Below are 26,900 nucleotides of genomic sequence, written 5' to 3' on the forward strand. Positions count from 1 at the left end.
CGTTCGACAGTGAATACGAGAGGCTACCTGAGCGCCTGGTGACACGACAAGCCAACCACGAAAGCCAGACGGACGGCTGCGCTAAAAACCCCGCGGCCGCAAGAGAGCGGAGACTCGCCAGCGACCGTGACCGCGAAGAAAGCGGGCACGCGGGCAAGAACGAAGTGGGCGAGATGCCGGCAGCATACACGCCAGAGACAGACAGGAAACCAACACGAACCACGGAGCAGAAATCTCTCCCTTCGGACAGCGACTGCGAAAGACACGGCGCAAGAGAGACTGCGGAGAGCTGCTTCTATTCATGCCGCGCGTGGACGTGCGAGACGTCCGAGTCCCTCTCGTGTTCAGACGCCACCAGACATTTCTTCTCCCTCTCAGCAGCTTCCCTCCGCGCCGCAGCTCTGGCGACCGCCAGCGCGATGGCGGTGCGGACGGCGTCTTGCGCGTCCGCGGCCTCGCCCGCCCCCCTCTCGCCTTCTTCCTCCTTCTTGTCCTCCTCGTCGTCTCGCCCCGACGGCGTGGAGGAGACGAAGGAGACGGAGGACGAGCCGGCCGCGTGCTCAGTCGTCGACTGAGTCCGCCGAGCCGCGGCCCGCGCAATCGCCGCCTCGAACGCCGAGCGAACGGCCTCCTGCGAATCCTGGTCGCCGCCCTCGGAGGCCGCCCCGCCGCGCCCTTCTTTCGGCTCGCACGCTCGGCCTCGCTCGACCCGCCACAGCATGCTTGGCTGCGAAGGCGGCGGGAAAGACGAGGGCGCGCTGAAGAAGGCCGCCGAGAGATCCTGGCTGCGCGCGCCGAGAAGCGGCGGCGGTGGTGCAAAGCCTGAGCAGCCCGCGGGAGCGAACGGAGAGGCACACAGGAGCGATTGAGCGGCGACGCCGTTCTGCGCGTCGCCGGGCAGCGACACAGTCGTCGCTTCGGGACCAAACTGGAAAGCCCCGAGCGCGCCGGACGCGGCAAAAGGGGGAGCGCCTGCCTGCCCGCCCTGCCCCCCGGCGGGTGTCCGCAGGGGGGGCGGATCGGGGGAGGGCGCGAAGGCCGCGGCAGACAAGGAGCTGAAGGACGAAGCCGCAGACGCCGAAAGCGGCGCAGACGACGCGCGCTTCTCGCGGAGAGGCCGACCGCTCTGGGTGGAGAGGCCCTTGAGCCTCTCCGGGAAGTCGCCGTCTGTCGGAGGCTCCCCCAGGAAGCCCGCCCGAGAGACCGCGGCGGACCCGAAGGGCGACACCAGGAGCGAAGACGAGACCTGCGGCGCGCTCCCTCGCTCAGACGGCGCATTCGGTTCTGCCGTCGAGAACGACGGGAAGAAGGACTGCGGGTCATCCGACTCTCCGCGCGCCTTCTCCGAGCCCTCCGCTAGAACGCCTGACGGCCTCGAAAAAACGGGCGCTTTCTCAGAGACGAGGGCCCCAGGAAACGGCGGCGCCACGGAGACAGGAAACGGCGGCGCGACGGAAAGAGCGGCATCCACGAGTGCGTCCCGGTCTCCTGCGCGGCCCCATTTGACGCCGTCACCCTCCGAGGGGCCTTCGCCGAGCTCTGGGCCCCGGGCGCCCGACCCCGGGTGCGGCGCGGCGGGCGCCGCCGCGGCCGAGGAAGCCCATGACCCGCCAGAGGCAGCGAGGACCTCGCCGGGCTTCTCTGCGGGTTTCTCACGCTCGTCTGGGCGCGGAGGCGCTCCGGAAGGCAGCCAGCCGGCGCTGGAGGCGAATGAAGAAGACGGGCACCGAGCGCCGGCAGCAGAAAAGAAAGACGCAGAGGCGGGGAACCACGGGGGGGCGGAAAAGGGGGGCGGCGTCGCCCGAGAGGAGGCAGAGGGAAACTGACCTGGCGATGAAGCCGGGAGAGGATACGGGACGCGGAAAGCGGAAGCTGGGGAAACACTACATGAAGGAAAAGGCGCGTAGCAGAGGCTGCCGCCCCCCTGGGAGAGGAGGATTGCAAACGATCGCTCAACGCACCGGCGGAGGTCGTGGTACGAGACGCGAGCCGCAGCTGTGGAGCCCTCGCAGTGGAGAGGCAGAAGCTCTCCTGCGCCGGCGTCAAGTTTGTGGAGCGCCTCGTAGATGCGGCACAGATCCAGCGCCGGTTCGCCCCGCGCGCTGTCCTGTTTGAAGAGAAAATCGAAGAACTGGGAGAGAAGAAAGCTGTCACCAGGGTGCATCACGCACCGGTCCGACGCGAAGGCGGAGCTCGGCGCCGCACGCAAAGCGACAAAATGCAATTTGAACAGAACAAGCATGAGCCGCGATGCCTCCATCTCCTGGAAGAGCAACGCTTCAAAGGTGTCGGTGCTTTCGAGCTGCTGGGTCATGACGCACGACACCCGGTGCTGGTAGGCGCTGAGCAGGTGCCCAGCCGAAGGACAGGCAGACGAGGGAGGCGACGTAGGCGAGGCAGACGACAGAAGCTGAGAGATACACGACTTGAGCTCGCCAGAGAAGCCGCTGAAAGGCACCACGATGTGGGAGAAGCAGGCCGAAAGGAAGTCGCTCGACGGACAGCGCGGGGCCTGGAGAAAGCGACACGACAAACCGAACCAACAATGGTGTGATGCAACAGAATCAAACCGGGAGACACTTTTCACAGAGATGGAACGTGTCGGTCTAGAGAAGGAGGCAGGCCTAAAGACGAAACCCCCTTTCTTGGCCCCACACGCCTGGAGAAGGCGAGACAAACAGACGAACTACCCGAAGAACTGTTAAAAAACAGCAATAAAATTGCCAGAAGAAATCGGCGAAACAGACTGGCACGTCAAACAAAAAGACAAACGAAACAGACGTGGCAGCAGGATGCTAAAAGAAAGAAGAAAACGCAAAGAACGTGGGAGACACTACGCCGCCCTACTACATACACAGAGGGGATAGTGGATTGTGACCTCTCTGCAGATCCGCTGCTAACACAAATTATCTACAGTGCGCCCGAGGGCAGAGGCCAGCCAGGCACGAGAGGATCACGAGCGTGCGACTATTAAGCGGAAGTAGAGGAAAAGACACCAGAATGACGCGTGTGGAGACTGCGCCTCCATCTCGTTTTTGTTGACTGCCTCTGGATTTAACACCATCAAGCTAGTACTTAGTGGAGGATACACTGTCCAACCAAGACCACTACCAAACGAGTCTTTCCATAAGAGAGACGGGTGGTGGGGGGGGAGGGGGGGGGCGGGGAGGGGGCGATGCGGACACGCACCTCGAAAGATGAGTCGACCGCGGCACACGCCAACGTGAGCATGATCTCGCCCAGCATTCGAAGATCTCCGCGCTGGGCATCCTCCAGTAGCGCGACTCTGTCTCGCGCGGCGCCTCCAGTCGGTGCTTCGCCGTTATCTGCGTCGCCTTCCTCCTCTCCTCCTCGCGCGCCCGGCGTTTCTTTTCCTCCGCTGTGAGTCGTCGATCGCCCACGCACCCCGCCCTTTTTCTCGCGCTTTCCTTTTCGGCGTTCCCCCGCCCCTTCGGCTTTCGGGTGCGCGCTCTCGCCCTCGAAACCAGGCTCGTCGACGTCTTCTTCGTCACAGATAATCTCGCGGAGGCCACAGGCCGCGATGCGAAGGCGATATCGGTAGTTCACTAAGATCTTTGACAGACAGAGGGCGCGACCGACCGCCACGCTGGAAAGGATACACTCACACAGACACAGCGCGAAAGTACGAGGGACGGTGCCTGAACGCCCGTGCTTCCCGTCCGCCCCTTCCCCCCCCCCCTCCGGCACAGATGCGAGTGATACGGATGCTGGACATCCGCCAAAACAGTTCATGGGTTCAGGGTTTAGCGCCGCCGCGTGCTCGCCACCAGCGCGAATGTCAAGCTACCTTTGCTGGGATAACAGGAGAACCCACAGAGTCTCTGCTCCGCGCGACACCCGAGACGGCGAGCCCGCGCGCCCTGCTTCCTTACCCGCATTTGTGAACGTGAACGATGCCGAGAAGCAGCTGGATGAGGTACGACCAAAGGAGGGTCTCAGGGATCCGTGGAGAGGGCGCGTCCGTCGCGCAGCTCTCGTCTTCGCCTTGATCGTTTTCTTCTGCCCGTCGCCGTCCTTCAGTCTCTGCCGAACCGCATTCTCTTTCTTTCTCCGCCGCTCTCGGAGCCCGACGCTGCGCAGGGGAGGCCGCATGAGACGCTCCCCTTGCCTCCGCCTCTCGCGCGACGCATGCATTGCTCTCAGCGGATTTCTCCGCGGTGTCTTCGCCAGGCTGCTGCCCTGGCGTCGCTGCTGGGGCCGGTTCCATATGCGCGTGTTTCCCTTGGTGAACAAAGCTGGCGCATTCGCAGGTTCGTTTTTCGTTGTCGCCGCCTTTGTTTGCGCTTTGAATCGCTTCGTCCACGCGCGCCGTGAGAGGGCCTTCCTCGGCTTCTGTGCTCCGCGGTTGCGTTTCTTCGCCCTTCACTGCACACTTCTTCGGCTCCGCCCCCTCCCTCCCCTCCCCGTCGTTCTCTGGACTTCTCCCCGCGCGCGAACAGCCTGATTCTTGCGTGAATTCGAGATCCCGTCCCCCGTCCGCGCGCTGGCTCTGCATCCGGCAGAGCCAGGGGTCGCGGAATGCGGAGGCGAATCGAGCCCAGGGCGAACCAGAACTCGGCGAGGCGTGCTCCACTGCAGAAGGGGACGTGTAACGGCTGCGACAGCCCAGATGTAGCTCCTCTAGCGTCCTGCAATTGGCAAAAAAGTCGTACACGAGGACGACCGACTTGTGTAGATCGCCCTGCTCTGGCTTCGCGTCCCCGGCCTCAGTGAGCTTGGCGGCGTCGCCCGCTCCACGGACAGGCCCGTTCTCGTGTGGCTTGAGAGTCGCCCCGCTCGGCGTGCCCATGGCAGGCCTGGAAGGATCCGCACCCTCGTTTGCCCCTTCGCCGCGGCCCTCGCGGCTCTGCGGCTGCCCGGGGACCGCGTCGCTCAAACCCGCCTTCCGCTCGGCTTCTTGCGGCGCCTCCTCGGGTACCTTCTCGTCCGAGTCTGCCCGCGTGGGAGTCCCTGGATCCGGCGCGAGGAGGACGGGGCAAGGACCTGGTGCAGACGACTGCGGCAGCGTCTCCGAGGGAGACACGCCCGGCTTCAGCGCCTCAGGCGGCGCGATCGAAGACCAGGAGGGCGAAGCCACGGAAACGTCCAGGCTGCGAAAATCCGGCGTGATGAAGATGGACCGGAGAGGAACTAGGCAGGGGTGCGCGGCCGTGACTGACATCCACCTCTTCGCGGTGCGCTGGACATGGAAAACGAAGACAGGCCACACGGAATCTGTGCCCTCGAAGTCGACGAACGAAAAGCGAAAGTGACTCTGCAGAGGTCGTGCCACGTTTTTCCGCCCTCGATGCACAACCCTGTACGTGTATACATATACACATACATGCAAATGAATGTATAGATATATGAAAAGAGTATATGGGGGTGCACGCCCGACCTGCGCCTGTCGACCCCTCCCCCTCTCCCCCTTCCGAGTTGGTTCTCTCACCTGCATGCGGTCAAACGCCTTGAGGTTCTGACTGGCGACCCGGACGAGGACGTAGGCGCCACCGTCCTGCAGTGAGAGCGCCTTGAACGTCCAAATGATGCGATCGTAGGCGCCGCCCGCGCGCTTCAAGCTCGGGCCCTTGGCCTTCTTCTGCGTCGCCCTGGGGTTTTTGCGGGCGTCTTCAAGGCGACTTATTTGCTCAGCCCAGTCATCCAGAAGAAGGAGGTTGCAGAACTTCCCTCCGACGCAGTCCGGGACCTCCGGCGGTGCCGGCAGACGAGGAGACAGCCCTGCGTCGTTCTCCAGCGCCGTCTGCGCTCGCCCGTGGTCGCCGGCAGCGGCGCCCAGCTGGGCAGGGAGCGGTGGGCGCCGGCCGAAGGCACAGGCGTCCTCGAAGTCCCCTGGTCCCGACAGAAACCGAAGACCGCAGAGCTCCTTCTCGAGCTCTTCGTCGCGTTCCTCCTTGTTTGGCTCGAACGCATTCCCGGCTTCCTGCGCGGCCTGGCTCCCCGCGACCCCGTCGCGCTCGGCGAAGAAGCTCTCACTCGCCTTCGCAAGGCTTTCAGCAAGAGAAAGGAACTGCGGCTCGCGACTCGCGGCTGGCCCTGCGCCAGCGGCTGAGGCGTCTGCTGCCGAGGACGAGACTGCATGCAAAGAACAAGAAAAAGGCGGAAACGAAGACGGCAAGGAAAACGAAGCAGGAAGCGAACCAGGGGCGGAGGAAGGGAGAAAAAGACAAGGCAAGGAGGAGGAAGACAAACAAGAGAGGTTGTTGGTGTGGGCGCAACCCCCGACGCCCGGCTGGGGTGCGGCCGGTACGTCGGTCTGTTCGGGCGCCGAGACCGCCGCGGCAGCATCAGCAGATGAAGAGTTACAGGAGGAGGAAGACGAAGAAAAGCAGCCGGTGGGATCCACGAGCGCAGGCAGCGACGCATCCGACTGGAGGTGTCTCTCCGAGAGAAGACGAGAGAGCCGCTGAAGTTGGGCTTCGGCCCGAAGGCCGGCAGGGACTGCCGGCGGCACCGGCGACGAGAAGGCTGGGACGGAGGCAGGGAGATCTTTGTCGCCGCCGCCGGCAGGGGGCAAAGACGCAAGAGGCGGCACAGACGGAGGACAACTCGCACGCCCGGCTGGATAAAAACTACACCCTGGAGGAGAGGAGAGGGCGTCCGGCACAGAGGGAGGAGACAGCCAAGAGAACGGATCTTCAGCAGCCGTAATATCGGTCGGCAAAAAGAAAGAAAACGGCGTTGCGCGCGGACCAGGATGAGGGAGACAGGAGGGAAACAATGAGAGCTCATGCATCGACGCCCGCGAGGCCAGCAAAGACGGGCGATGCAGGGAGAAAGACGATGCACGGAACAGCGGCGGCACAGCTGTGCTGAGCCCAGAGGGCGACTCGTCCAAAATAGGGGCGACAGAGGGACAGGACATACCCGGAGAAAAATCCTGCGACGCGCCTGCAGCCCCCTCCTGGGAAGCTCCCTCGTTTTCTGGCTCGCTGACGCCGCCGCGCATCCCTCCCGCCGGAGCTGTCCCTGCCGACTCTTCCTCACTTCCTGGGACTGCAGCCGCTTGCGCATCTGCAGGCGAGGCTGGGGCGAGAGAAGGAGACGTGGGCGCCAGTTGCTCTGAGGTCTCCCGCGAATACTGGGCGAGAGAGTCCCCGCTCCGCCCCGTTCCTTCTCCATCCCAACCCGGCAGTCGCAGGCCCTCCGCTGCCGCAGTTTCAGGTGCCGCGTCTGCCGGCGCTCCCTCAGCGGAGCCAGCTTCTCCGGCCTCGCCGTTGGAGGCCGGCGGAAAGAAGAGCTGAGCGACGGAGGAGGGCGAAAACGAGTCACTCAGCCGGTCGTCTCGCGACCCCCCTGATTCTGCATCCTGTGCGCGTCCCGCCAGGAGGAACTGCTGAGTGACGTCTCCGCCGCCAGCCCGCTCGGCGTTCCCGCCCGGAGGCACAGACGTCAACGGGCGCGGCAGAGGCGCGACAGCGGAGTGCCCGCCCGCAGGCGCGAACGGCGAGGCAGCCGGAGACAGCGAGGACACGAGCGAAGAGGAGGAGACAGGAAACGACGGAGGGCGCTTCTTCACCCCAGGAGCGAGCGGCGAGCCCGCGGAGGCGGCCCCGAGGTTGAGGCGCACTGGCGACACCAGCGGGTGCATTAGCAGCGGCGGCGAGGACGACGCAGATGGAAACGAAGAAGGCGACGGTGAAAACAACAGTGAAGGAGAGCCGCCGCCCAAGCCGTTGGGAAGCGCAGAGGCTCCCACGCCGTTGGTGGTCCCACGCGTCTTTGGCGTGGCACCCGCCGCCTGGCACGAGTTCCCCGGAAGTCGACTCGACACCGGAGGGTATGGCAGAAGAGCGGCAGAGGGGGGGGGGAAGGCGAAGTCGCAGAAGGAAAGGAAGACACTGCGCCTCCAGGATGAACTGCGCTCGTCGGAGATGCACCCGGAAACGCGCTAGGCGCCGGACTACTGTTGGAGCGGTAGCCGTAGGAGGAGCCGCTGCCGCCGCCATTCTTCCGCGCGCCCTCCTCACTCGGATTCGAAAGAGACACGTTCACAAAGCCTGCACTCTTCAGCGGGACAGAGGGGGGCGGCGGCGACACCCCCGCGTGGCGGCCTAGCCGCGCAGCTGCCAGCGCAGCCGTGGCGGAGGAAGGATAGAAAGGAGGCGCTGCCGAAGCGGAGAGCGGCAACCCACCCCCGCCGAAGGATCCCCCCCCCTCGGCCCTGCTGGCCTCACTTCCTTGGCAGCGGTGGCTGCCCGCCCCGGGGCCGCCGCCTGGCGACGAAGCCCCTCCACCGCCGCACTGGGCTCCATTGAGCGTCACTGGGGCGGCCCGCGCCGCCAGCGGTGGCCCTAGAGGGAGCTCAAGAAGCCCCCCGCCCCCCGCTGGTGCAAATGGAGGGGAGAACGGAGACAGGCGACCTCCCGCGTAATTCGAGGCGCCGCCGAGGGGGGAGCTCTCGGCTCGCAGAGAGGATGAGCAGGGACTCCTCGGCAGAGAAGTATAGCGTCCCGAGACGTCCACCTTCGTGCTGGGCTTGCTGAAGTCGGCCGGCGCTGATGCCGCAGTGGCGCTCGCGGGCAGCGAAGCTGGGTCGGCGGCGCTCCCTCGGCGGTATCCGCCAAAGGCACCATTCGACCCGCCGCCTCGGCTGCCCTCGGCGCCTCCGTCCCCGCCTCCGGGCGCAGCGACTGGCGACGAGGCGAGGATGGGGAAAGCTGCGCGCTGTGTGGGCGGGATGAAGAGCGGGTGCTGGCTCTGGTGGCGCACCCCCGGGGACTGGGGCCCGCAGGGGTCTCTGTCCCCGGGGCCCGGGAAGAAGGGGCGCGAAGACGGCGTGTGGGCTCCCGGGGCGTCATAGAAGTTGCCGGCGTGCGGCGAGAAAGAGACAGGTGGAAGTGGCGCAGAGGCGTAAGCCAGCTGCTGAACGGCCAGCGCGTCCCCACTGTCTGGCGTGCAGGGGCTGCTCGCGCCTCCACGGTCGAACAGGAGGGGCGCTGGCACAGCATCGAACGGCGGAGGCGCGCCAGCAAACTCGGGCGAGGCGCCGGGCGGCGGATGCCCTTCTTGAGTGTCGGCGGACGGCACGCCAGGAGCAAAGAACGGCAGCGCCGCGTGCGGCGGCGCACAGGGCAGCGGCGCCCCTCCCTGGTCCCCGGGGTATGCGTACGCATCCGCGCAGAACGAAGAGGCAGACGAGCCTATCGCCTGCAGATCTGCCCAGCGTGGAGGCGAGGCGGGGGGAAACGACTCCGCAGACGCCATCCCCCCACACAGCGACGCGCCGTCGAGCCCTCCACGCAGACTCTCCGAAGAGGGCACCGAGGAGAGGAAGTCCTCCAGACCCGCCTGCGGATTGGTGATGTAGTACACGCACCCCCCTGCGTGCAGCGCCAGAGAGTACAGGGACACGAGGCAGCAATGAGGCAGCTAAAAACGAAAAGCAGGCACACGACAGGCAGTCTACAAGGAGACAAACAGACGCGCGGAGCGAGCCACTCGCGCCCTGGTGTGCATCAGCGGACAGGACCGATGCCAGGAAAACACGTATATATAAAAATATATAAGTGTGCATGCAGAGAGGTAGGCGCATGTGCCCACCTACGTGTGCCAAAGTACGTCGCCCGCGAGGACGACATTTGGCATGGAGCACACTACCACGCCTGGGAAAGCAGCTCGAACGTGTGCGGCTCGCTGGTTTACATGGCTCGAATCGGCAGCTGAAGTCCCGCGCGCGCGGAGCCTCTGGGCCTACGTGTGTCTCCCACCCGCACGAACTTCCGAGTCGTACCTGTCTCGAAGGGGATGGGCGCGGCAGTTGAGCCACTTGTCCCCGCGCCTCCCACGGCGAAGGAGGCCGCCGCAGACGCCGGCGGCCCAGCGGCTGGCGGCTTCTCGCGCTCGGTCATATCCGGGAGAGGCACGCTGGACGAGGCGCGGCTGCGCTGGAGCGCAGGTGTCATTCAGACTGCCTGCTCCTTCCGCCCCCCTCGCGGCCGCATGCGTGAATGCGTGACTACGTGTGCGCGACTGGGCCCCGGGCGGAGCCCCCGCTCCCGAGGCAACTAACGCCCTCCCGGCGTCGAGGTTGGGCCCCTGAGTCCGGAAGTTTAGGGTCGCGGTTGCCTCAAGCCGTCTTCGGGGTCGCTGTAGGACGCATGCATGCCGCCCATGCGCCACGCATCGAACTTGGATGACTTTCGGGCCTTGCGGAGGTTGCCTGAGTTCAAGAAATCGCCGACGCACAGTTTTACTAGCGGCGAGTACTATCGCATGCTCGTTGACCGCGGAGGAAAAGGGGAGGGGCGTACGCAGCAGTCTCTGCCCACAGGACCCTCTCTACAGCATTCTACGCGCCCTGCGGAGATTGGTTCGAAGAAAATTGAGCAAACGGGTCAGCGAAGAGGAACGGAGACGAACTTGGGGAGAAATATCGCGGACGATGTGCATACACTGTCGCGAACGGTACGGGTCCGACGGGAGACGCGGTGACACCAAGCGGCAGAGCGGAGGTAAAACTGCTTTTTCACAGTTGAAAAGACTGAGCGGTCCCGCGTTCGTCGGCCTTTCAGGGGTTTGACTGCGATGGAGGGCGATGACGACGGGAGAGACGCGTGTAGCAGCAGCGTCGCTTGCAGGTGAGACATCGAAGCATGACAAGGAGAGACTGTGCGCGCAATCCGTATGTGTGAACGCGCGCCTGACAAGGGCGGCGAGGCGGATAAGCTGAGAAGAAAAAAAATCCTACTTCCAGAAGAAATCGAGAGCTCCGAAGCCCGAGTTTCTCGAGGCGCAAGACTTGGCGCGCGCGGAAAACAAAAAGAGAGATAAGCGTGACTCGGGCAGTCCGGCGGTGTCATGTGATGTACTCTTAAGGGGGGCGAGCCCTCCCTCCTCTCTCAGCAGGTGATGAAAACAGAATACGGCAACTCCTACGCCAGGAGAGCCCTTCAAAGGATTTACGGCAATTAGGTGAAGACTGGAGGGAAGAAACAAGCTCCAAAAGCGCATGTTGTCGCGCAAGAACTCAGCACGCCAAGTCCCATCTCAGTCGTTTCACGGCAAAGCAGAGAGCCCCCCCGCTGGCGCAACACATCCTCATAGCTTGCACAGAGCTTTCTGCAAAAATCCGCGGGAGAGCGCTTTCTGACTCCTCGCTGGAGGTCTCCTTTCTCAAATTCCCCGCAAGTCACACTTACGCGACCGTGCTGGTCCGTCGATCTCAGCTTTTGCCGGCGCGTGTCGACGCAGGACCCCTTTCCCCTCAAAATAGACTGTTTTCCGCCGCTCGATCTGGTTTCCAGCAGAGCGTTTGTCGCCTGAACAAACAGTCCAGCCGCTAGGCGATGGTCTCGCGCGGGAAGTGGAGTAACTTCGCAGGCCACGCCGAAGTTTGCTTTGCTTTTCTTTCGACAGTTTGTGCCTCTTTTAGGCTCCGTTCTCCGCCTAGCCTCTCTCCTTCGCTGCTAAAAAAAAACTCTTCTCGTGTGTCTGTCTTGAAGAACTGATGCACACAGCAGCCGGCTGGCGGCAGCAGCCCGGGCCGGTCCTCCCCCCTGGTAAAAAGACGAGCCTTTCAGGATGTGCTGATCATTCTCTGCCTACGTGGAGACCCAGAAATGTCAAGGGAGAAAGGGGCCCGTAGTAATTCGCTGACAGCATTCGCAGAAGGAATAAGCATCGTTTAGCGCGCAGCGCCCGTGCATACAGAGGCACGCCCGCGCCTCAGCAGCACAGGAGGCCAGCCCGAGCTCGTGTGAACCGCCCGCTTTGAGCCTTCATCCCAGATGCGAGGCTCGGATGCCGCGAAACGCTGCCTAGAAGGAAGATTCCCTTCTCGAGAGTGCTCAGAGCTAAACACAGCGGGGAGGGGGGGCTAACCCCCTGTAGGGTCGACCCTGCATAGAGTCCATCGCTAGCTCGCCCGAGCCTCGCGCATCCTTCACTGCGGCGAACTCCAGCCCCATGCAGGACGCTCCACTGCGTTTTTCACCGGTTAAGAAGACGTATATAACGGGGTTTACAGAGTGTCAAACTTGGGATAGATCAAGGTCGTTCGCCGTAGCCCCAGTTAATGCGCCGCACGTGGTCTACAAGTTACGCCTCTCTGCCTTCTGGGCGTCGCGTGTGATAGTTTGGGTTCTCTGTTTCGTCCGAAGTGCAGTTTGTGAAGGCCGATGCGCACGCCGGCTGCCAGCTCTGTTGGCGCTCTAGAGGTGTCAGTCGGCGCCCAGCCCCGCAGACGTGCTCATGAGACTTCATTCAAAAACTCATCCGCGCCGCTGTACGATATAGACCAGCGAGGGTGTACCGGGCACGCGCATGCATACAAAGACAAAAGCGCTGGAAATTCAGAAAACAGGAGTAGGCGTTGAAGTGTCGTTAGGCTTCTGGCGAGAGGGAACCTGAGCTATAGGAGATACCTCGTACTTGTCGGTGATCTCTACACTCAAAAATGGATATCCTATCCCCTCCCAACTCATCACGGCGCACTCGACGTCTTGCCGACGGTCTATATGCCTGCTCGCAGATGCCGCTGTCGCTGCCAGCGAACTGCTGACCGAGGACGAAACTGCGATATGCGAAGCAGACTCCCCCGTGGACGGCCCCATACTTTTCAACAAGGGTCGAGATGCCCCCAGGCAGCGCCACGCGAGATACAAACACGCACATGTGCAGATGCCTCTGTAACTGTTTGTTCTACGCGGTGGATACGCAGTATATGCTTCTCTTTCAACGCGTGAACGTGCCGCAGAGGCCCAACAGTTCGTCTCCTGGTGTCGCCTCGCACTTCAGTCTCCCTCTGCGTCCTTCGTGTTAATGCGAAGCCTGAACACCCAACTGCTCAGTTTAAGTCCACGAAAAACTTCATTCCCTTCAAGTCGTCGGGCACAATGATGATGTTTGAGGGCAGCTGCCCCCCCGGCAGCGCAGGCGAGTGAACCTCCGCCACGTACGTCGGCCCTCCGCCGCCTTCTTCGCCGAGAGGGGCTGGGACTTCCTGGAGATCATACAGGAAAATGACAGTTTGTCTTTGTGGAGACAGTGAACGGGCCAATAGATATGGGAATACGAATGAAAAAGAACGACGCAAGACAGCAGCGCAGCGAAACGGCCAGATAGGTAGCTACATACATCAGTGCATGCAAGTCGAGATCCCCAGAGACAGCCGAAGACCGCTCGAGAAAAAGCAGCATACAGCTAGACTCCATTGTGTGTAGGATGCACTCGGAGATACCTGCTCCTACGCCCGTACCTCGACTTTGAAAATGTGAATCAGACAGGCAACGTTGGCGAATTTGACGAAGGCCGGATCTCGCGTCGCGGGGACGGCGACGAGGGCGTTGGCTAGCGCGAGGGGGTTCCCCGTCCACGGCGAGACTGTGATCGGTGACTGCTTTTGAGACCGCACGTAGTCTGCACGGACGCAGGGCCAAGTCGCGAGAAGAGCGTGAACAAAAGAGACACAGACATCGGGCTCCAGAGTCCCACTCCTACATAGGTAGAAATGTAGGAGTAGGAGGTGTCCATATATGCGCCAATAGACAGCTGTCCAAATATGCGTATGCACTCTGCTGAGAGGAAGCAGGCGGAAACAAGCGAGTCAGAGCCAGAGAGGCCGCCCGGAAGGGCACGCAGTTGCGCTGGCCTTTTCGGTAGACGAGCCGCGCCGCCTCACCCGCAGGGAGAGCAGAGAGAGGCGCCAAGTTGACGGCCTCGAACTGGACGAGGTTGCAGTCTGAGAGCCTCAGGCGCAGCGTCTGCGGCCGCAGGCGCTTGCCGCCCTCGAGCCCCAGGAAGTAACTCAAAACGCGCGCTCGGCGCAGCTGTCTCAGGCGAGCGTTATCCACCTGCATCGCGAAGCAGACAGACGAAAGCCCCGTGGGCAAGTTCTTGACCGGCCTCCGCTAGGGGGGCAGAGTGGGCGAGCGCAGCGGCGCCGCCACCCTCCACGGCGTTTACCGGCGGACCAGGGGTCGCCCCAGCGCGCGGGACGGAATCAGGCGCGACTGCTACAACCCTGAGCCCGTTCTGAAGGCTTGAAGGCACCACAGCTGCGCCGGAGACAGGCGATCTACGGTACGCGAAGCCTCGCGGCGCGCGATGGAGCGCGGCCGAATGCCCTAATGCTGTGGCTGGCCCGATGACGAAAAAACAGGCGCACGACTCGGCGCAGAAGAAGAGAGGCGGAGCGACAGCTTCACGGAGACTGGTGAAACGAAGGAGAGGAGAAGGCGGCCTCCCTGGGAGAAGCTACAAGGCGAGCTGGAAGGCCCGCGGCCGAGCGAGCAGCTTACCGTGACAGCGCCTTCCATTTTCTTTACACCAATAACTTCCACGCCCTGACTCTGGAATAGCGCGTATTCCTCTTCATCGTCGTCGTCATGCGGGTTCGCTTCAGTCGGCGGCGCCGGATAGAGTCCGTCGACTGGCGCAGAGTCCGTCCCTTCCGCGCTCTTGGTCGGCGCCGCCTCGTCACCCGGGGCGGGCTCGCCTTCGTCTCCCGCCACCTCTGCGTCTTCTCCGTCTTTCTGCGCGGAGCCGCGGGGCCGGAGCCGGCGACTACTGAGTGCGGCGTTCTCAGAAGCGAGCTCCTCGTATTTGTAAAAGTCCTGCAACGCGCGAAGAAGACTGGGGTTGTCGACGACGAGAATGAGGTCGACGTTGAAGATGTCCACGAGGCGCGTCACGAGCGAGAGATTCGTCTGCGGGGGCGCGTTGATGAGCATCCCCGAGGCCGCCAAGAGCCGCTGAATGTCGCCTTCCTTCTCCTCCTCCTCCTTGACAATGCCCTTTTTCTGGCGCAGGTTATCCACGAAGGCCGTGTAGACGCCGCAACTGAGGCACTCGCACAGCCACTCAAACAGATCCGCTGTCCCTGCGCCGGCCTCCGCGCCGCCGCGGACGCCCGCCCTGGTGTTGGTCATGCCGTCTTGCTCCGCATCGAAGAAGCCAGAAGCGTCGCCAAACATTGAGTAGTTGTTGCCGGCGCTCGGCATCCCGCCGACCCCGCCCGCGTAGGACGACGAGGCGCCGTCAGAAGAGGCCGAGGGCGGCTCGGTCCGCCCGTAAAAGTAGACCAGTGGAAAGTCAGGCTCCGCCGCAAAGTCGAGCGACTCCAACACAACTGCCCCCAGGCACCCTGGCGGCAGTTGCAACTGCGGCTTGTCCGTGCTCCCTCTGAAAACACCCGAGATGAAACAGAGGAGGCAGAACGACAGCGACCAATAAAAAGCAGAGAGACAAATTCAAGTCTAAGACAAGGCGCACACGTCGAGACAAAACACAGGAGACATGCATAAGGTGGCAGTGAGAGAGACCCGAACGGGGCCAAACTGCCCAGCAACAAAATTCGCAGACACAACGTAAAGCAGTGAGAGGCCTAAAAAACGACAAAGAACTGAACTCCTCGCGAGGTGAGGCAACACGGAACCGCAGACAGGTCCCAACCTCGTCCGTCCAAGAGACACAGCAGCCCAGTCGCAACCGCAACCTGCCTCACGCCTTTTGCCTTTGGGGTTTCCATGACCTGTTTTTCCCTCTCTTCTTTTTGTGAGTCATCTTCAGCTCTTTTTCTCCTGGCACGTACCGAGGATCGAGCTCGACGTACACAGGCGTCCATCCGCCGCGGATTCCGTAGTTCGCCAGCACAGAGCAGATGGAGCTTTTCCCGCTGCAGCTGCTGCCCACCACGAGGACCTACATAAAAACAAACAAACTTGCCTTGACAGTTGAGCTAGAAGCTCGATGAGAAGGAGGCGACACACGGACGTCAAACGGAACAGACGGGCGCGAGAAGGGTCAGACTGGCGCCAAACGGGACAGACGGGCGCCACAAGGAACAGACAGAGACAAGGAGACGCGGTTCTGACTCACGTGCATCCCTATCCCTCCTCTCTTGCTAGCGGACGCCACAAGCACGTTCTATACGAGCCAAGCCGCGAAGACATAGCACTGCTGAATCGCCCGTCTCATGCTTGCCTACACCCCCCCTCTCTCTCTTCTGCCGTCGCGCATTCGTCTCCTTCTCCTCGCTGTCTCGGCCGTCGAGTCCTCCTCCACGCGCTTTTCCGTCATCTCTCCTTCAGCGCAGTGTCTCTCCCTGCGTCCCGCGTTCGCTCTCTCGTGCCCTGTCTCTCCGCAGCCGTACCTGCCTCCTCCTGCTCTTCCGCGTGCGTGCAGATCTCTCCGCCCCTAACTCAGCCCCTCTTGCTTTACTCCGCGTCTCACCTACGCCGGTTGCTTCTCGCTTCTGACTTACTCGGGGCCCCACTTCGCGGCGGAGGGCGGCGATTTGCCGGCGCGCGTCAAGTATGGACGAGAGCGCGAGGTAGTCCTTCATCGCCGCGTTCGGCGCTGTGTACTCCTGAGCGAAAAACGCCATCCGCGACGGTGGCGCGCGTGCCAAACACCCCGATGGCCAATCCCCCCCCCTTTACCCCCCCCCCCCCCCCACCCTCCCCGCTTCGGGAGCGGAGACGTACGCAGTCGCATGCGTGGACAGAAGCGGAATTCCCAGTTCTCTGCCGCGCGCTGTGGGGCCTGTCTCTCTGCGGAGGGATGCGTACCTGCTGGACGCGGCCTCGCAACTGCAGAGTGCATCCTCCCCAGGAGAAGACGGCGAGGCAGCTGCCCGGTTGCAGCGCGTAGTCCACGTCAGGCAGCAGCTCCGAGCCGAAAATCTCCGCGGTGCCAGGCAGCGACCCGCGCAAGCAGTGCGGGTCCTCTTGCTCTTCGCGGTTCCTCTGGCGACGCGACCCGTGACCCCCGTCTGACGGGAGGACCTGAGGCGCCCAGGAAGTCGGCAGCCCGCACAGAGACACAGCGGAGAGGGGCGTGACGAGACAGGAAGCAGGCCGCCGCGCCGCTACATTCTCAGGCTTGGATGCGTATGTTATGCGTCAATGTATGTAAACGTATGAGGCATCCCTAGACTAGTCGAGGCAAGCCCTGCACGGAGCCCCGAGTTTGGCATCGCGACGATATACGACGCAAACAGATACAGACCCCTCGCATCTGGATTTCGCTGGGTGCGTGGACTACCTTGAGAATCGTGACTGGCGCACTCGCTCGCGACCCGAGTGCCTCCGCGGCGCCTCCGCCGATCTCGGCCTCCTTGACGTCATCGAGAACGAGCCTCAACTCAGTCATGGGAGCCAGCGAGCAGAGACGAACGGCTGCGCTGCGCGCGCGGCCGCGGGCGTCTCCCGCGAGGGCGACGGCCGAAGGGGCGAAGGAGAGGGAGGTCGCTTTGTGGGTCAGCGGCCCCCGGCTCTGACTTCTGTCGTTGCTGCGCGCGGGCTTTCTCTCGCCGCCCTCGGCGAAGGCCCCCCCGGCGGCCGCCCCAGCGCGGGGGGGAGAGTGGGAGGCCGACAGAGGCCGCGAAGTCCGCGACGCATCGAAGGCAGACGGATTCCGGTCGTCGGCGCGGTGTCGAGAAGAGGAGGCCGCCCGCCGCGCCGCGCCCACGCTTCCCGCAGCCGCCACGGAGTTCGGCCGCGACGAACGGGGCTGGGACCCTTGCATGGCTGGACGCTCGAAAAGACCGACCCGCAACCCAGGAGAAACAAGCACAGAAAGACAACTCGCGATGAAGAAGAAAGCGACGCCCCAGGCTGACAGGTCGCAGGCAGCTCGTGCTCAAAGGACGGGAGCGAGACAGGCAGATCAGCTCCAGCAACGAAGGGCGGCCGTGGAGACAAGGGGACAGAAAGGAAAACAGCTCAATCACTCCCAGCAGTCGCGCAGCCCACAGACGAACTGCAGCCGAAGACGCGCCTCGCCAAAGGGACGCGCAGACGAGTGTAGAAGGGCGAAAGACGGGCAGAACCACGAGGAGAGAGAGAAGGAGACGCTATGCTTTCATCTCTGGCATGCGCACCGCTTGCAATGCACACATGCCTCTCTCTCTCTCTCTCGACAGGAGCCTCCTGCCCCCCGGTTGGCTCGCTGCTCGGCTCTTCGCGTGCGACCCTGGTGATGCGGTCGCGCCGCCGTCTTCGCGATTCTTCTCTTTCCTTTTGCAGTTGTTGCCGAGCGAAAGACCCACACCGCAGATCTCCTTCGAGGCCCAGCTTTCTCGCCTCTCCACTCAGGTCCCGTCGCCGACTCGTTCCTTTCGAGCTCACTGTGCGCGGTCGCACCTCCTCGCTGCCCGATATTCTTCTTCTGTAAACCCCCTAACCTCCGGCGGACGCAGCTGAGCCCTGCATCTTCTGGAGAAAGGGGCGCTCCAGCAGGAGCGCGAAACGAATCAGAGAGAGAGGGAGGCCGCGCGTGCAGAAAGGGAGGCGGCGGTGCGGCGAACGCGCAGAGAAAACGACGGCGCTCAGGACAGACGACGCGGAAGGGAAACGAACGCGATGTCGCAGAACAAAGAGAGACTCGAGAGACAACGAGAAGCACAGAGGCGAGCACATTCACGCCTCGGGAGGAACACGAGACGAAGCAAGCGGATGAGAGAGTCGCGCAAGGAAAAAGGAACACGAGGAAAGAGTGTTGTCGCGGTAAAAGCGCCAGAGTAAGAACGCGTCAGAGGAAAGGAGGAGGGTCGCTTGCGACCTGCCCGCTGCCCATAGTCGCAAACACCACAGAATACCGTTTAAGGTTTTTCGAACGCCTCTTCGTTTTTTCTCGGCCTCGAAACAAGAAGAAACGTACAAAGAACGGAGGCCCGACAGAGAAAAGAAGGAATCCCCTGCATGCATCGCTCGCCTTTTCTCTGTCAGAGCAAGCCAGACACGACTGAGTCTCCGACATGCACAGAAAATATTTCTTTGCGGCAAACACAGCGGCAAATGGAGCTTGAACAACTCCCACTCACTCCAAGTGCGCACATGCGTTACCGTCGCGTCAACGAACGGCTTTTTCAGCACCGCAAGGCGTTTAACACGCGCTGCGGCAGCGGCGCGCATGTGTCGAGCGCACGCACGGCAAAAATACATCACCAAAGCTTGACGTTATTCTTTTGGCGAGTCTCTTACTCTACTCTGCGCACCGTGTGTCAAATGGATGGACGAGTCCCTCCTACATGGCCACGCGTCCTTGCTCGTCCTCCATCTGCCCTCTGGTGCCCGTCCTCCGCGTTCGGAACTCCCACGGCTTTCTTACTCATGTACTCGACAGAGATTTTTGCTGTTTTTCGCCGACTCCTCAACACAAACGTCACCTGGAAACGCTGCCGCCGACCAACCCGACTCTTAGCCACGTTTCGTCCTCTCAGCATTCGAATATGCGTGGCTGGTATGTCCATAAAGCACCAACATGTAAATATATGTAAGTATATGTGTACATACATATATATAAACCTGTATGAGGGCGACAAGGGGGCATTTATTGGCCTCTAGTGCAGACATATAGTTTCGCTCCAAAGCCATAAGAGCTCTGAGGAAAAATCACGTATCGCTTCCATGTGCGGGAGAAGCCCCGCAGTATGTTCGGGGCCTTCCATGTAGTCATTCGGTAGGAAAGGCGGTAGCTTCCCAATATCGGATCCCTGGGTATACATCTCTCTGAGCAAAATAGCAGTTTGCAAAGATCGCGCCATCACCGCAGGACTCGTGCAGACTACCGAATACAAAACGAGTAGCAAGAGGGGAGTGGCGGCGCTCGCGAGCGTCACCGTGGCGGAAAATTCCTGAGAGGCGGGATTCAGTCGCACTGCATAAATCTTTGATGCCAGTACAGGGAGTTTCCCGGCTTACTTTGCAGATACGCTCTCCTGCGCTTCTCCAGAGAGCCTCCACAGAGATGCGTTCTCGCGAGGGGACGCACGGAATCTTCGTACGTGTCATTTTCATGTGTTTCTTTTAGATACAAATGTGCCCAGCCACACCCGCGATCGCAGTTTGCTTCCCAGTCCTCAAAGTGGCGTGGAGCATCTTCCAGCGATGCGCGACGCAGACGCTCTCACGCCCGTAGGCGTATCCTCGGGGCGGATGAAGGCTGTATCTGTGGTGTTTTTTCTAGAGTCGAAAATTCTACTGTAGCGCCACTGTGACGCCCGACTCGATACACAAGCTAGTCACTCGATACCGGCGTGTCTGATGACGCGATAGGCAGGTATGGTCTTAGATTGCGCATGGCGACGGGCGAGAAGCCGCGTGAACACAATGAACACAAAGATTGTATAAGACTCGCGAGAGACAGGCCAGCGAAAATTGCTTATTTGAGGAGGGCAGAAAAGAGAAGAAAACGGGAATGGGTACGCGAGATACCAAAAAGAGATGGGCTGGTGCTAGTAGACATTCTACAAACGGCGAATCGCCGAGCAAAACGCGTGAGAGATGTGGCATCTTCAGCATGGTGCGATGTGGAATGGACGAGAGGAGCACGAAGTGCTGAGTGCTTGTGCGTTACAAAAGGAAGAGTTGTGCTTTGGTTGCTTTCTTTTGCATAAAAGATGGACTTCCTACGCACGCGCGGGCTGACATGTGGAATGAAGTACGAAGGGACTCCCTCCCGAGATGCGTATCCCACGCTGTGGCGTCACCGCACAAGCATTCACGTTTGTGTTGACGCACGCGAGCAGAATATGCAGGTACAGCGGTAGAAATGCGTGAGATCTCGAGAAACATTCGTTGACACTCGCCTGGAGCCAGCCTTCACCGCGTACGCACGTGCGCAGCATGGGTGCGCAAGATGAGCATGCAGATGACGCGCAGGGAAACGTTGAAACGAGAAGACCAAAAAACTATGGGAACGGGAAAGGTACCCGTGAACACTGCCAGCCAGGAACTCTGTCGGGACCGCTACCGAAGGCCTGAAAGGAAAAACGGCGAACAGCGTTCAAAAGAGACATCAAACCGGGAGCGCACCGGCCGACCGCTTCCTCGGCAAGACTTTCACAGACCCTCCATTAGTTCTTGCGGCGAGAAGCGACTTCCACCGTCCCGGGCTCCTGCGCTTTGTCATCTCTCCTTCAGCTCCCTGCTTCGTCTTTCAAGTCCTCTACAGTGATTGTCACTCCTCCTCCTTGCCCTCCTCTTCTCTCTCGCGCGCGGCTTCTCCACTCACGCCGCTCCGGGCCGACCGCCGCAGAGTGCATTCATCGGCTGAACTCTCTGCGGATTCGACTCGCCGTCCTTCGCGACCGCGCCGTCCGCCGCAGCGCCTCTGCTGGAGGCTCCTGCGCCGCCGGACTCCTCCGCCGCGCCCCTGGTCCCCTCCTGTCCCTTCCTCTCCGCGCTCTTGTAGTATTTCGCGTTGGGCTCCGCGGAGCGACCGCGCCCTCCCTCGCCGTGGCTAGAGCCCGCGTCACGAGGCACAGGCGACGACACCCGCGCGCCCGCGCCTGGACCACGACGGACAGGAGAAGGGGAACGAGAATTGCTATCCTCGTCGCTCAGAGACCTGGAGGAAACGAACACGCAAAAGATTCCGGGCTAACAAGGAATGGCGTGCGCGACACACCCAGGAAAACTCACAGAGTTAGCGCGGCGGACACATTCTAACGGTGGGAAATGCCCACCTTCAACACCGAGCACAGCGCAGGGAGCTGGGCGATCATGCAATTGGGCAAGCAGCAACTGCCTCTATGCTTCTACGGATATGCATTTGTTTGGCTTTTAACGTTGGAAAAAGCCTCACCTCGACTGGCTCTTATATCTGTCCATTCGCCCCCCGTCTTCCTCAGACTCGTCTCCTCGCCTTCCCACGACGCGCCGCCCGCCTTGTCTGCCTCTGCCGCGCGGGCCGTATCCCGGCCCGTCCTCTCCGCGGGGCCCTGGAGCCCCGCCCAGTCCAGCTGCGCCTTTGTTGTCCGCTCGGTTCGCCCCCCCTGTCCACATGGGCTCCGGGCCTCCTCCGCCGCGACGGTACGCGGGGCCCCGGCCTGCAGGCCCGTCTCCCTTCTCGTTCTCGCGGTCGCGTCCGAGTGAGCCTTCACGGCTGCCGACTCTGCGGCGGGGGCCTGCAAGCAGCGGGCCGCCTGCGCGACCGCGTCCCTCTCCGCGCCCAAACGCATCCCCCGGGCCTCGTCGGTCCCCTCGGCCCCGGTACAACGGAAGGCCCTCACGACCGCGGTAATCGCTGTCCCTGTCTCTCCCGAAGTCGTCGCCTTCGGGCCGCACCGACGTGCGTCTGCCGCCCCGGGGGCCTCCTCTGCGGGGGCCATCGTCCAGCGAGTCTCGGTCGCCGCTGCGAGAGGCACTGCGACGCCTCCGGCGCAAGAGAGGAGACAGATCGCGGTCCCCGCCGTCCGCGCCCCCTGGGAAGCCCCCCCGCGGGCGCGGCCGCACGTAGCCCCGTCCCCCTGGAGACAGCTGACGGTCTGCGTCCTCCGAAGGCCGGCGGCGGTACTGTCTCCCTGGCGGGCCTCTGCGGGGCCGCCCCGGAGAGGAAGAGAGACTCCGGTCGCTGTAAGACAGAGACGACCGCCGGCTCCGCGAGCCCGAGCGACGGCCCATTCGTCTTTCCCCAGGCCCCACTCGCCTTGCGTCCAGCGATGGCCGCCGCGGACGATCTCGCTCGGCTCTCTCGCGCGAGAACTCGTCGTTCCCATCTTCCTTCTTCTTCGGGAAAGACGGCGAGCGCCGCACGGGCGCACCGCGGCTGCGAGGCGGAGACAGGGAGTAAGAGCCGGACGGGCGACGCGGAGCCGCACCGCGGCCGGCTGCAGCCCCAGGCGCCTTGGGCCGCGAGTGCGAGCGGGAACGCGATGCGGACGCGCCCGTGCGTTTCTTCGAGTTTTCCCGAGCTCTGAATCGATCCGCAGAAGGCGAACGAGACGAGAGACGTCCCTGACTGTCTCCGCGTCTTCCAGAGAGCAGCAGTCCGGCTCGCTTGACCGGGCTTCGAGACCGGCGCGCACCCGCCGCGTCTTCCCTGACGGATCTCTTGTCATCCAAGCCGCAGCCGAATCCGTTCTCGGAGCTCGCCTTCTCTTCTTGCCTCCTGGCTTCGCCCGGCAAGTCCCTCGGCAGTCTTTGCAAGTCGCTCTCTGTCTCATTCTTGCCTAGCTCGGGGCTCGGTCTCTTGTCGCTGCCTGGCGCCGGAGACGGACTCTGACTCCTGCTGGCGGCGCCCTGTCTCGCGCCCCGCCTCTCATCTCCCCCCCCTGTTTTCCTCTCCGTAGAGGCGAACCTTCCTTCCCCCCCCGGCTTGGCGCCGGCTGCAAGCGACTGCGTGCCCGGCCTCGAAGCGGCGCTCGGGGGCTTGACCGTCACTTCATCCTCGTAGTCGTCTGGGGACCGGCTGATGCTTCGACCCTTTGACTCCTTCCTCTTGGCTCCAGCGCCCAGCGAGGCCGACCCGCGTCTCTCGCTGCCTCGCCTCCCGCGACTCTCGTCGCGTCTCTCCAGGCTTCGCCTGTCCTTGCCGGCTCGCTCGCCTCCACCGCGCGGTGGAGGCGAACGGGAGCGCGAGGAGACCCCTTCAGGAGCCGGCCTCTCGCCCTCGGGGCCCCTGGGGTACCCCCCGCGCCCTGAGCCGCCGCGACCGCGCGCAGGCGAGAAACTCCGCGACGACTCCCGGCCGCCCTCCTTTCTCCGCTTTCGGCCCTGACCGGCGGCGCGTGAGCCTCCCCGCGGCGAGAGACTCCGCCGCCCGCCGCTCGGACCCTCCGGGCTTCGGCTGCTGCTTCGGCTCCGGTCGCGGCGTCGGCGGCGGTCAGAACGACCTGAGAACGCAAGGAGGAAAAATCAACCTGGAGTGGGGGATGCACGCTGGAACGAAGTCTGCAGGCCAGTGAGAAGTCGTTCATGATTCGAACAAGACGACGACAGTCACCCGCTCTCTGCGACAAAAAAGAGCTGGCTGCTGCGTATCCTGGGTTGGGGGGCGGAGCCGAAAGCAGGAGGCACGTGCAGTCTCACCTCTGCTTCGGCTACCGTCGCGCACCGCGCGCGGTTTCTGGCCGTTCAGCTCCTTGAGTTTGTCTTCGATTTCCATTTTCGAGTACTTCACCTCCTTCAGCTTGTCCTGAAGCGACTCGTGCTGGCCCTCTTGGGTTTGCTGCTGCTTCAGCACCGCGAGAATCGGCGGCGGAGGGACGTCAAACAGAACCCCGTCGGGGTCGCGAAAGTTCACCAGCGACTGAGACTCTTTGATCCTGCAAAAAAAGTCCAAAGAAGCCACAAATCACTCACTCCCGATGGTGCACACACATTCATTCACAATCCCAATCGAGAGGTCCACCCATATTCATGAGGGAAGCAAGAGGCGCCTGGCCATGCCCTCCTTCGCCCCAGAGAGACGCGCGTCTCGGGGAGGTTCCGAAAGTGGACGCGAGACCTTAGTGGAAGCTTCCGCAAATCCTAAATGCACGCCCTTTTACGGGCCGCCGGCGTGCTTTCCTCTGCAGCCACAACGCAGCCTGGCCTTCTGCAACTGTGAACACGTACCTACGCCGAGAGCCCCCCCCTCCCCCCCCCCCCCCCCCTCCCGCCGGCTTCATATTTCGTACATGTACTTCTATTTCTACACAGGTGTGATTGAACGCCGAGGCTCAAAGGGCCTCAGGATGGACTTACGTCAGGGTGAGGGCGCCGATTGGTTTCCCGTTCATGTCGCGGACGAACTGAGCCTCTTCAGGCGTCTCGAACTCGACGATGGCATATCTGATAGGCGACACACCGCACGCGGAAGGGCGAAAAGTGACAAGAGAAAGCCCACTCCAGCGCCGCACAGGGTTACAACAGAGCTGCCCCTGATAAAACTCCTTCATCTGCAAACGAGCTGGTTGCCGTGGACCTCTTCCAAGTCTGTGGCCGCATGGCGCAGGCGAATCGAGGCAGATGAATCCACGAGAAGCGAAAGGCGCAGCCGACGCAGCCGAAGGCAGAGGGAAGAATAGGGCCACGCAGGCAAGCGACGATCGGCGTGTCTCCGTGCCCCATGAAACCCTTCCCTCCCCCCGTGTGTGTGTAAGGACACCCTCGAGCGCCACAAACCCTAAACCCTAGACTCACTTCGTTTTCCTCTCTACATGCTGTCCTACGCGAAGACCAACGATCTTCCCGAAGTCCTGTAGCAAGAGGCGCAGCTCCTCCTTTTCATACTGAGCACAAAACGCCACATACGCGGGAAGTACAGATAGTCTTTTCACAATCAGGTTTCCCGCCTCGCTCGTGTCTGACTTCGCCTCCCCGCATCGATCACTCGCTGTTTCCTGTTCTCTCGTCTGCTGGATTGAACTAAATGTATTTACGAAGCTGTCACGTAATACAGCTGTGAGTCAACTATTAAAAATACATTTTACTACAGGGTGGCCGTTCCACGCCACGGCCGCCCCGCTGCGCACGCCAGAGGGGACGTCGCGTCCGGTCTCCATCCGCAAAACAACCAGCATCGCAGTACAGACCCTTTCTTTCATTCCCTCTTTGAGTCCCGCGATATCCCTCCCCTCCCCCCCTCTTCTCCTATCTCCAGGGTCGCGTCCCCTGCCGCGCGTCTCGCCCTCTTCTGGCCGTCTGTCCCCCTCCTTCTCACCTCTTCTGGGAAGCTCTCGACGAAGACCGTGCGACTCAGCTGCTGCAGCTCTGTCTCCTTGTGCAGGCAGCCGGTGACGAGCGAGGTGGCTGCGGGGAGGAGCCCGCCAGCGCCAGGCCCGATGGAGACGCCCAGGCCGAGTTCGGTCTTCTTCTTCTCCGCGAGCAGCTTCGCCTGAAGCGCCGCCGACTGAACTGCCTGCGCACACGCGACCCCAGACAGCAGAGAGGAATTCCACGTCGCGAACTGCCTCCGGCGCGGCACTGCCGCCAAATCGCCGCCCGCAGACCCCGGCGACCTCCAGGGCTGCGCGCGCGCCCAAAGCGGAGGCGAGGGCGACGCGACCACGATGGACGCGAAACAGAGCAGAAAGGCCCGCCTGCGGGTGGATAGAAGAAAGACACGGGTGTCAAAAGAGTCACCCCACGAAAAGAAACGAGAGGATGCGCATCTCTGGCGCGTTTGCCATCTTCATAGGCCCCTGCCGCCGTCTCGCGCTCCTTCGCTTGGTCTCTGCGCGCGGGCGTTTTAGTACTTATGCCTTTTCTCATGGACCCAGCTCTCAAATCTGTTGTTCGAGCTTCGAACGCCATCTCCCTTCCTGTCTTTTCCGCTCCGTTCCCGCCGCGCGGAGTCGGCCTCCTCTGCCTCGCGGATTGCGCGTACCTGCAGGTTGCTGAGGTGATTCTGCATGGCGATTTCAACCACGCTCATTTGGCTGTTCAGCGGCATCGCCCCGAAGGCCGCGGCGCCGCCGGCGAGCCCGCCGAGCGCCGCGACCGCGCCAGGTTGGGCTCCGCCAGCCAGGAGGCCCGCGCCGTTGGCCTCGAACTGCTGGAGCTGCATCTGCTGGAGCTGCTGCAGCTGGCGGACGCCCTCGCCGAGTGCCTGGGGCGGCGTGGCGGCCGCAGGTTGCTGCTGCTGCGCGTTCATCATCTGCTTCGCGAGTGCGTCGCCCGCCAACGGCGTCGCGTTGGCGCCGGTCGCCGCGGCGGCGACTGGGGCGGTCGGGAGGGGGGGACGGTCGGCAGGGTCTTGGGTGGGGAGATGTACGTGCCGCCGCCTGGGGGCTCCATGACGGAGATGCTCATCGGGACGTTGAGGAGTGGCGTGTTGTTGAGTTGCGAGGCCGCGGTGATGCCGGCCGAGTCTTTGAACTCAAGCACGCAGTAGCGCTGCGAAGGGTTGTTCACGTACGCTTTGAAGCCGACGCTGAGGATCTCGCCGCAGTGCGAAAAGATCTGCAGAATATGATCTGCCGTCACCAGCGACGACAAATTCTTAATATATAGCACGTTCGCCGTGCTGTAAAGGGGGGCCGCGCGCGAGGCTCCCCCCCCACGAGTGGAGCCGCCCCCCCCAACATCTTGCCGAAACGACGGGGGCGAAGAAGCCCGAGGAACCGCGATCCACAGCGCGCCCTGGAGGCGAGAAGCGAGGCCCGGCGACGAGGCGAAAGACGCAAAAAAGAGCTGACAAGGAGGAGAAAAAGCCGAGGGCCGCGGGGGCAG

The 26,900-nt window shown here is 62.6% G+C and overlaps 3 protein-coding genes across 3 annotated transcripts; all 3 read right to left on the reverse strand.

Moving 5' to 3' along the window:
* Positions 1 to 295: 295 nt before the first annotated feature.
* BESB_026050 (uncharacterized protein) lies at positions 296 to 9,923 on the reverse strand (the record flags this gene model as incomplete). Its single annotated transcript, XM_029361285.1, has 6 exons — positions 296 to 2,512; positions 3,190 to 3,607; positions 3,894 to 5,200; positions 5,450 to 7,759; positions 7,879 to 9,341; positions 9,752 to 9,923. 6 exons carry the CDS (start codon positions 9,921 to 9,923, stop codon positions 296 to 298), a joined length of 7,887 nt encoding a protein of 2,628 aa, XP_029215640.1.
* Positions 9,924 to 12,805: 2,882 nt separating this feature from the next.
* On the reverse strand, positions 12,806 to 17,487 carry BESB_026060 (polynucleotide 5'-hydroxyl-kinase; the record flags this gene model as incomplete). Its single annotated transcript, XM_029361286.1, has 8 exons — positions 12,806 to 12,961; positions 13,217 to 13,377; positions 13,640 to 13,811; positions 14,259 to 15,141; positions 15,551 to 15,660; positions 16,223 to 16,327; positions 16,530 to 16,745; positions 17,005 to 17,487. 8 exons carry the CDS (start codon positions 17,485 to 17,487, stop codon positions 12,806 to 12,808), a joined length of 2,286 nt encoding a protein of 761 aa, XP_029215641.1.
* A 3,485-nt stretch (positions 17,488 to 20,972) lies between these two features.
* On the reverse strand, positions 20,973 to 26,325 carry BESB_026070 (RNA recognition motif-containing protein; the record flags this gene model as incomplete). Its single annotated transcript, XM_029361287.1, has 7 exons — positions 20,973 to 21,312; positions 21,550 to 23,578; positions 23,775 to 24,010; positions 24,432 to 24,518; positions 24,870 to 24,958; positions 25,390 to 25,587; positions 26,056 to 26,325. The coding sequence occupies 7 exons, from the start codon at positions 26,323 to 26,325 to the stop codon at positions 20,973 to 20,975; spliced, it is 3,249 nt and encodes a 1,082-aa protein (XP_029215642.1).
* Positions 26,326 to 26,900: the final 575 nt, after the last annotated feature.

The sequence above is a fragment of the Besnoitia besnoiti genome (assembly GCF_002563875.1).
Source record: "Besnoitia besnoiti strain Bb-Ger1 chromosome Unknown contig00014, whole genome shotgun sequence".
NCBI lineage: Eukaryota > Apicomplexa > Conoidasida > Eucoccidiorida > Sarcocystidae > Besnoitia > Besnoitia besnoiti.